Source organism: Doryrhamphus excisus, chromosome 23, assembly GCF_030265055.1.
Source record: "Doryrhamphus excisus isolate RoL2022-K1 chromosome 23, RoL_Dexc_1.0, whole genome shotgun sequence".
Lineage (NCBI taxonomy): Eukaryota > Metazoa > Chordata > Actinopteri > Syngnathiformes > Syngnathidae > Doryrhamphus > Doryrhamphus excisus.
The window spans coordinates 8,009,677-8,019,393 of NC_080488.1; the positions used below are offsets into that span (position 1 = coordinate 8,009,677).

Genomic DNA, 9,717 nt, shown 5'->3' on the forward strand with positions numbered 1-9,717 from the left:
CATCCCTTTTGTTGCAACTCAGGATCTGGCTGAGTTCTGACTGGTGATTGGCTGAGCAGACCGGATGCTATTCAGGTAAACATGGACGAAATAAATCACACTTTCCCAGAGCTAGGGATACGACATTTCTAAGAAATAAATTAGAAATAATAAAAAAAAATATCTCCTAATATTATAACTTTTCCCCCAACTTAATTTTCAAAAAGTACACCTTTACCTTTATTTTGTTAGTTTTAATATAATGAGAAACAAGCATATTTTTCTTTAATATTTCAACTCTAAGCTGCTAAAATTACATTATTTTTTTCTCATAATGTAACATATTTATTTTCATAAAATTGCTACTTTGTCATTGTTAGAACATGTTTTTTTCCTCTTAATATTTTTTCATTTTTTTCATTTTTGCTATTTTTTGGTTTCCAACTATTTCAACTTTTCCTCTCATACCATTATGACTTTAATCCCATAATATTTTTACTTTATTATCATAATATTATAACTTGGAATCACAATGGAATCTTCCAAATATCACAACTTTATTTTATTTTGTTTTTCACAATATTGCTAATTCAAAAGAACAATTTTTCTGCAATATAATAATAATATTCAAATTCTATGCTACAAAATGTTATTCTTTTATTCTTGAAAATATTTATCCCAGGGTGTACTCTGGGTGGGGTAGGCTCCAGCACCCCCGCGACCCTCATGAGGAAAAGCGGTAGAAAATGAATGAATGAATGAAAAAAAAATCCCATAATATTATAACTTTTCCCCTCAACTTAATTTTCAAAAAGTACACCTTTACCTTTATTTTGTTAGTTTTAATATAATGAGAAACAAGCATATTTTTCTTTAATATTTAAACTCTATGCTGCTAAAATCACGTTATTTTTTCTCATAATATAACATGTTTATTTTCATAAAATTGCTCCTCCGTCATTGTTAGAACATGTTTTTTTCTCTTAATATTTTTTCATTTTTACTCTTTATTGTTTTCCAACTATTGCAACTTTTCTTCTCATCCTATTATGACTTTAATCCCATAATATTTTTTACTTTATTCTCATAATATTATAACTTGGAATCACAATGGAATCTTCCAAATATCACAACTTTATTTTATTTTCTTTTTCACAATATTGCTAATTCAAAAGAACAATTTTTCTGCAATATAATAATAATATTGGGGTGGGATAGGCTCCAGCACCCCCGTGACCCTCATGAGGATAAGCAGTAGAAAATGAATGAATGAATGACAATATTGCTAAAAAGAATTTTTTTTTGTGCAATATTCAAATTCTATGCTACAAAATGTTATTCTTTTATTCTTGAAAATATTTATCCCAGGGTGTAATCTGGGTGGGATAGGCTCCAGCACCCCCATGACCCTCATGAGGATAAGCAGTAGAAAATGAATGATACATGATAACCTTAATAGTTGGCATCCGTTATACATGCACTTCTATTTGTATTGTATTGTATTGTATTGTATTGTATTGTATTGTAATGGCTCTTTTCATAGTAAAGGTTGCCGACCCCTGTCCTGGGTTCTGGATGCTAAAAAGAGAGTCACTTCACAAGGGAGGAAAAAGTTGGGTAATAACTATTTCCTGTATGTCTTGACTTACTTGGTTTTCCTACAAGCTTTTCCACCCATTTTTTTTTCCACTTACCGTAGCAGTGAAGTTTCCCTGCCTTTTGACTCCTCCCCCTCTCTCAGTTTTATAAGACAGTCAGCCTATAGAAGAACCCAAGCAGTTCTTGATTTTTCTTCTCCACGTTTGTGGCTCTATGTCCTCGGGAGCGACTGCAGGTGAGTCAAGCATCTATATGAGTCATTAGTTTTAAAGTGGCGCCGTGATGGAGATCAGATAGCCATTTAAGAAACAGCGGCCACCAGTAGAAACACTCTTAGCGGGGGCTGTAAGTTCTATTTAACCTTTTTTTGAAAACCTATTTCCTACCCAGTCACATCATATTTAAAGAGTGCAATATTTTCACTTTCTGCTCACTTGATATTCTGCTTTATAACAGCTGTGATTTTTCATATTTTATGTTTTTCAGTTCCTTTCTATTGTGTCTGACAGGCACAGTTTAATATGCCAGATAGTTCACATAGGGCTTTTTACCTCTTTAAAAAAACGGTGTTTAAGTGTTAAGTGTGAAATGAGTTTTTAGAACTTAGTTAGAGTTCAGATTTATTGTCAAAAAATCCCACTTTGCAGTTTTTTTTAAAACAACCTTATGCCCTTCAGAAATAACCTCACACTTTTTTATGGCGTTGATGTGATTTCTATTAAACCGCCGTCACTTCTTTCCATTCAGAAATGGAACTGGAACTGAACGACTTGCTGCAAGAGTTCCAGGATGTGGTGGAGGAACTGCAGGCCCCCCCTCAAAGAAGCCTGCATGCTTACCAACACGTGCTGATGGAGGCCAAGAGTCGCACTGCGTTCGGAGATGACAGCGGGGTGGAAGACTCAGATTACAGTAATCATAACTACTACTTACTAAGCAGTGAAAAGCTTACTTGTACTACGTGGGCGAGTCATTTATAATTCATAACACCTCCAAGTATTGCAGTTTTTCCTGCAAAATAGCCAGCTTCTTTGGTTGGCAAACAATTTCAGAGGGTAATAAGACTTAAAAAAAAAATACGTGTGTCCTTTGGCTTCCTGGTGTGACCATCAATGAAAGTGTTTTGACCTGTGATATTTGACAAGAGAGGCTGCTTCTTACAAAACCTCTTTAAGCTGGCTTTTAATATTTCATGCTTCCATTTTATTCCGAGCTGAGTTATTCTCATTTTAATTATATGATTGATATTTCTTGTATTTTATCGCTTATTGTGCATGTGTACTCCGGTTTCCTCCCAGATTCCAAAAACCAAAAAGAGATTTCGCCCTCTTACTATAGATTAAAATGTGATTAATGCGATTAATTGTGAGTTAACTGTGGATAAATGTGATTAATCACTATAAAATTTTTGAATCAATTAACAGCTCTAATAAAAACACGTCATTCATTCATTCATTTTCTACCGCCTTTTCCTCACGAGGGTCGCGGGGGTGCTGGAGCCTATCCCAGCTGTCTTCAGGCATGAGGGGTACACCCTGGACTGGTGGCCAGCCAATCACAGGGCACATATAGACAAACAACCATTCACACTCATGGACAATTTGGAGTCGCTAATTAACCTAGCATGGTTTTTGGGATGTGGGAGGAAACATGCAAACTCCACACATAGATGGCCGAGGGTGGAATTGAACCCTGGTCTCCTAGCTATGAGGTCTGCGCGCTAACCACTAGACCGCCGTGCCGCCAATTCCAAAAACATGCTAGGTTAATTAGCGACTCCAAATTGTCCATAGGTATGAATGTGAGTGTGAATGGTTGTTTGTCTATATGTGCCCTGTGATTGGCTGGCGACCAGTCCAGGGTATACCCAGTTGGGATAGGCTCCAGCATACCCAAAAATGGATGGATGTTTTGTGTTTACATTTTTGAAAGTCAACCGCTGATGACTCTAGGGGTTAGCGCACAGACCTCACAGCTAGGAGACCAGGGTTCAATTCCACCCTCGGCCATCTCTGTGTGGAGTTTGCATGTTCTCCCCGTGCATGCGTGGGTTTTCTCCGGGTACTCCGGTTTCCTCCCACATTCCAAAAACATGCTAGGTTAATTGGTGACTCCAAATTGTCCATAGGTATGAATGTGAGTGTGAATGGTTGTTTGTCTATATGTGCCCTGTGATTGGCTGGCGACCAGTCCAGGGTGTACCCCGCCTTACGCCCGAAGACAGCTGGGATAGGCTCCAGCACCCCCCGCGACCCTCGTGAGGAAAAAGCGGTAGAAAATGAATGAATGAATGAACCGCTGATGACATCATAGCCAGGTGATGCAACTTCCGGTTTTGTTAGCGAGCTACGTAATAGGATGCTTTCATAGTTGGATTCACGTAGTCTATTAACAATCACTTTTGTTTATTTTATTTCTGCAATGAGCCTCATTTCACCAATGGCCCTCACGCCACATTTTGGACAACCATGCATGTTATCTGCATAATATTTCAACTATTCCTCCTTACATTATACATTTTTTGTTTTTGTTTCCACTCAATTTTGTCTAAATTGTATTTTTAGAATGTGCTGCGGGCGGAAGTGTTTTATTTATTTTAATAAAACATATTAATATTCCAAAATAGAATTATAGATTTTATGTGAAATACATAAAAACCTTACATGAGTGTTAACATACTATATAATAGGGCCATATGAACAGATTAGTACTTCAGCTATAAAGATATGAATAACTAATCCCTCTCTGATACTATCTCACTATCTCCCACAGATTTAATGATATAGCACATCTTTTTATTATGGCCGATTGTGCACGTGTACTGAAAAATGATTCTCCCCTCCAGGCAGTGAAGCATCTTTGGGAAATAGTTTGAACACCAGCGAGGAGGAGCTCCACACAGCGGGTTTAATGCTGCCACCAAAAGGTACTAGCATGCATGCAGATCTACATGCAGGTCACCTTTGGCCTCGTGTCCATGTTTGCTGCTGTGCACATAAGGCCAGCTGTGTTGGCTTTTGGTTTTAGCATAACAATAGCTTTGCTTCCGTGACTGTGTGTGTGTGTGTGTGTGTGTCTTTGCATAAAGCTTTGTCTTGCAGCTGTATTAGGTTGCATGCATACATGATAGAGGATGATTGCATCTCAATAGAAACAAAGCCATCGAGTGATCAGGAAGGACCACTGACTGTGAAGAAACTTGCATAGAGATTGTTTTAAACGTCAAGTTTGAGGATGAACTTTAGCTCAGTTTAAAATAAAAAAAAATAGTGAGAATAGTTTCCTTGTATTGATAGCAGTTCATCTAAAATTCTCTAACTTCCCAGCAGCTGATCCAAAGGAAATACCACAAAAATGAGCTGCATTTCTCAACCGAATCTTTCCATTGCTATGTTTTTTTTTTTTTTTTTTACTAATTCTTTTTCTCACTGTCCTCTTTTTGCAGCCAAGCTTGGAGACACGAGGGAGCTAGAGAGCTTTATTGAAGTGTTGGACCGGGAACTTGCTGGTGCGTAGTTAAGGAAATTAGAACTTCTATCCCTCAATCTTGTATTTTTTTTTTTATTCCTTACTGACACACTTACACACTGAGGAGCGTGCAGTGGAGACGCATTCTTTCCGCTTGTGCTGAGCAAACCCCAGTGTACGGACATCGGAACCTCCACTATTCCATGACACAAATCTAATATTCCGATATAGGCTTTTTTACTTTCTTGTTCTCTATAGCTGATATATTATGAATTATTATTATATGGGATTAGTAAAATTCTTATCTCAATTTATCTATCTATAAATTCTTGTCTTGAACCAGTCATGATGTGCTATATATATCACTATATTGACACTTACTATGGTACCCATTATGTTATTGGATGGTCATATCACCTTGTACTTCGGTACGAGGTGCATTATTTAAAAAAAAACAACAACAACCTTAAACAGCTACTGATTGTAAAAGTACCAGTACCAGTTACTATGGTACCTATGGTACTTCAGTACGAGGTGCATTATTAAAAAAAAACAAAAAAAACCTTAAACTGTATGGAAAGCAGGAAGTGAACAAATGTAACAGTTACTGATTGTAAAAGTACCAGTACCAGTTACCAGTTACTATGGTACCCATTATGTCATTGGATGGTCATATCACTTCGTACTTCAGTACGAGGTGCATTATTAAAAAAAAAAAAAAAAAAAAAACCTTAAACTGTATTATGGAAAGCAGGAAGTGAACAAATGTAACAGTTACTGATTGTAAAAGTACCAGTACCAGTTACCAGTTACTATGGTACCCATTATGTCATTGGATGGTCATATCACCTCGTACTTCAGTACAAGGTGCATTATTAAAAAAAAAAAAAAAACCTTAAACTGTATTATGGAAAGCAGGAAGTGAACAAATGTAACAGTTACTGATTGTAAAAGTACCAGTACCAGTTACCAGTTACTATGGTACCCATTATGTCATTGGATGGTCATATCACCTCGTACTTCGGTACGAGGTGCATTATTAAAAAAAAAAAAACCCCAAAAAACCTTAAACTGTATTATGGAAAGCAGGAAGTGAACAAATGTAGCAGTTACTGATTGTAAAAGTACCAGTACCAGTTACCAGTTACTATGGTACCCATTATGTCATTGGATGGTCATATCACCTCGTACTTCAGTACGAGGTGCATTATTAAAAAAAACAAACCCAAAAAAACCTTAAACTGTATTATGGAAAGCAGGAAGTGAACAAACTCTAGGCTTGACATATATGGTTTTTATAACAGCTTCCTGTTTCCCAGGTTAATAAGTTATACATGTTTAGAGCTCATATAGTTGTTGGTTTTTCTTCATTATTCATTGGTTGTTGTGTCTTGTTTGTTGTTATCTACATGTGGAATTCTAGTTATGCTCGGCACTCTAGGCTCGACATATGTGGTTTGAACCCGAGGTGTCCAAAATTGAGTCATTGGTGCTACATTGGCTTTCATTAAAAGGAAGATCCTGATACCGATATCACATTTTTATGCTGATATCAGGCCGATAATATCGGCGAACATGAGTTTTAATTTGTATTTTTTTTTAATGCAAGCCAATAAAATAACTCAACCTAGTGCCACAAATGGCCCCTGAGCTCCACTTTGGACACCCATGCTTTAGTTTTTCTATGGGTATTCAACTTTGGAGGGGTGCGGCAAACTGTCCATGGTGTACTATGAATGTACATCTACATAGTACATAGCACTACATAGTACATCATGTGTACTATAAATGTACACATTTATAGTACTCAACATGCCTTGCTAGATCCAATATGGCGGTGACGTACGTATGCTCGGCACTCGAGGCTCGACATATATGGTTTGAACCCGAGGTGTCCAAAATTGCATCATTGGTGCTACATCGGCCTTCAGTAAAAGGACGATCCTGATACCGATATTACATTTTTATGCTGATATCAGGCCGATAATATCGGAGAACACAAGTTTTAATTTGTCATTTTTTTATGCAAGCTAATAAAATAACTCAACCTAGTGCCACAAATGGCCCCCGAGCTGCACTTTGGACACCCCTGCTTTAATTTTTCTATTGGCTGGGTTTTCAACTTTGGAGGGGTGCAGCTAACTGTCCATGGTGTACTACGTATAAATGTACATCTACATAGTACATAGTACTACATAGTACATCATGTGTACTATAAATGTACACATTTATAGTACTCCACATGCCTTGCTAGATCCAATATGGCGGTGACGTACGTATGCTCGGCACTCTAGGCTCGACATATATGTTTTTTACAGCTTCCTGTTTCCCAGGTTAATAAGTTATACATGTTTAGAGCTCAGACCAGGGTTCAATTCCACCCTCGGCCATCTCTGTGTGGAGTTTGCATGTTCTCCCCGTGCATGTGTGGGTTTTCTCCGGGTACTCCGGTTTCCTCCCACATTTCAAAAACATGCTAGGTTAATTGGCGACTCCAAATTGTCCATAGGTATGAATGTGAGTGTGAATGGTTGGTTGTCTATATGTGCCCTGTGATTGGCTGGCCACCAGTCCAGGGTGTACCCCGCCTCTCGCCCGAAGACAGCTGGGAAAAGCGTTAGAAAATGAATGAATGAATGTTTAGAGCTCATAGTTTAGTGTTTAGTGCTACATTGGCTTTCATTAAAAGGAAGATCCTGATACCGATATCACATTTTTATGCTGATATCAGGCCGATAATATCAGAGAACAAGTTTTTTTAATGCAAGTCAATAAAATAACTCAACCTAGTGCCACAAATGGCCCCCGAGCTGCACTTTGGACACCACTGCTTTAGTTTTTTCAACTTTGGAGGGGTGCGGCAAACTGTCCATGGTATACTATAAATGTACATCTACATAGTACTACATAGTACATCATGTGTACTATAAATGTACACATTCATAGTACTCAACATGCAATTTGACTTTTGAATGTTCTCCATTTGGTTGAATTTCCTGGTTCAGTCTGTACAGTACCATTAAATGAATAGTTTCTCAAGTATCTAAAATTGAGGGGGGGTTGAAAACCCCTTAAGAGGGGCATGAAAGAAAATAATTGAGAACCGCTGGACTAGAGGAGCATCATAAACAGGACACACACCCCCCACCGGCACTATAATCCCAAAGAGAATGAATATCACAAATGAATCATAATACCCCTTTAACTTCAAACTGTTTGTATGTGATCTAATACGCCCGTCTCCTCATCCGCCTCCTGAGCTTTTGTAGTTTCATCTCTTCTCTTGCAGAGATGTGAAGAGCCCCCGTCGAGGGTGGGGGGGGGGGGAGAAAACTCGCCGGAGGAGAGGCGACGGGACCGACTGCCGCCGGAGCAGACGGACGGCTCTACACCAAAGCCCATTGGAGGGAGAAACTGCTCCCTTCGCCGCTTCAGGCATGAAGGTTAAGATCAGAATTAGGGGTTTCATTTGTGGAAAAAAAAAAATCAAAATAAAATAATTTTAAAAAAGGGCACAAGACCCCCTGATGATACCGCGTCCTTGTCCACAAGAAGCTAAGCCTTCAGCATCATCTTCAAGATGTGTGACATATTCCCAAATCTAGATAAAACCTCCATCTGTCTGAAAGAAGAATGCCTCCAGTGCCGAGAATATGTTTGAAATTCCCATAAGCGCTAAACCAGGAAATAGCATCAATTCCTTTTGCATGCTTTTTAAGGCGGCTTTGTGTAGTAAAAACTATGCAGCACTTTAGTTTAATATCAAAAATATCATTTATGTCATGTTTTCACTGTACAGTTCTTCTTTATGTTCTTTTTATTGCAAATGTCATGCAGGTGAATGAATGCATGTGATGTAGAAATAAAACTGTTTTGACTTTTTCTGCCCTTTAAGTTGATGTAAAATACATTTGATGCATTTTATAATACAGACGGTGGCATTTGCTGGTCACCTTTGATTTCTAACACAAACAAGTCTTTCATTTGAAAAAATACGTATATACCGAGAAGAAAAAAACATTCATGGCGGCGTCAGTGTCTTGTTGTATAATAACAAAGTCGATGTCTGCCTGAAGCGCCTCCTCAGCCATTCTTCATTGTGTGCACTGTACCTTTGCTTCCTGTATGTCTGCTCTGATGATGCTTTGAGTTTCACTTCTGCCACCAAATCAGGAAAGCCACAAATTTAGCTCAGACGCCAAGCGAAGCGACAGCTTGAAGGGGGAAGTGCGTCAAAGGCTGCTGTGAAAAACAACAATGCTGATTTGAACTTTGTTCTGCAAGGCGATGTGGGGGCTGCGACCCCGTTCGAACTCTCGCGACAGAATGTTCTCATAAGAAGTTTTGTACAAAACCGCTCTGTAATTACACCATATATAGTATTTGGAATACAAGGGGAACATTCAAGGTCAAACAGGGACTGCCTGCTCAACCTCCACTTGGTTTGGATGTCAAAACATTGTTGGATAAAAATAAATGAACTAACTTTATCCTCCAGGGGCCACATACTGAACAATGAAAGGATGCAGGGGCCATTTTATATACTATCTTTGTGAGGATAAGCGGTGAATGAAAATGAAAATGAATGAATTAAAGGATTATTATGACTTTATTCCCATAATATTATAACTTTCCCCCCCAACTTTTCAAAAAGTACACCTTTACCTTTAT

The 9,717-nt window shown here is 38.3% G+C and overlaps 1 protein-coding gene across 1 annotated transcript; it reads left to right on the forward strand.

The window, feature by feature from the left end:
* The first annotated feature begins 1,700 nt into the window (after positions 1–1,700).
* On the forward strand, positions 1,701–8,928 carry si:dkey-27i16.2 (regulator of cell cycle RGCC-like). Its single transcript, XM_058063907.1, has 5 exons — positions 1,701–1,813; positions 2,326–2,490; positions 4,424–4,504; positions 5,024–5,086; positions 8,336–8,928. Exons 1-5 carry the CDS (start codon positions 1,792–1,794, stop codon positions 8,341–8,343), a joined length of 339 nt encoding a protein of 112 aa, XP_057919890.1. The 5' UTR covers positions 1,701–1,791; the 3' UTR covers positions 8,344–8,928.
* Positions 8,929–9,717: the final 789 nt, after the last annotated feature.

Bases quoted from the DNA above. Each gene is read 5' to 3' on its own strand.
- si:dkey-27i16.2 (XM_058063907.1), top strand. From the start codon at position 1,792: ATGTCCTCGGGAGCGACTGCAG. The intron at 2,491-4,423 runs GTAATCATAACT...TCTCCCCTCCAG, and splicing joins GGTGGAAGACTCAGATTACA to GCAGTGAAGCATCTTTGGGA. The intron at 4,505-5,023 runs GTACTAGCATGC...CTCTTTTTGCAG, and splicing joins TTTAATGCTGCCACCAAAAG to CCAAGCTTGGAGACACGAGG.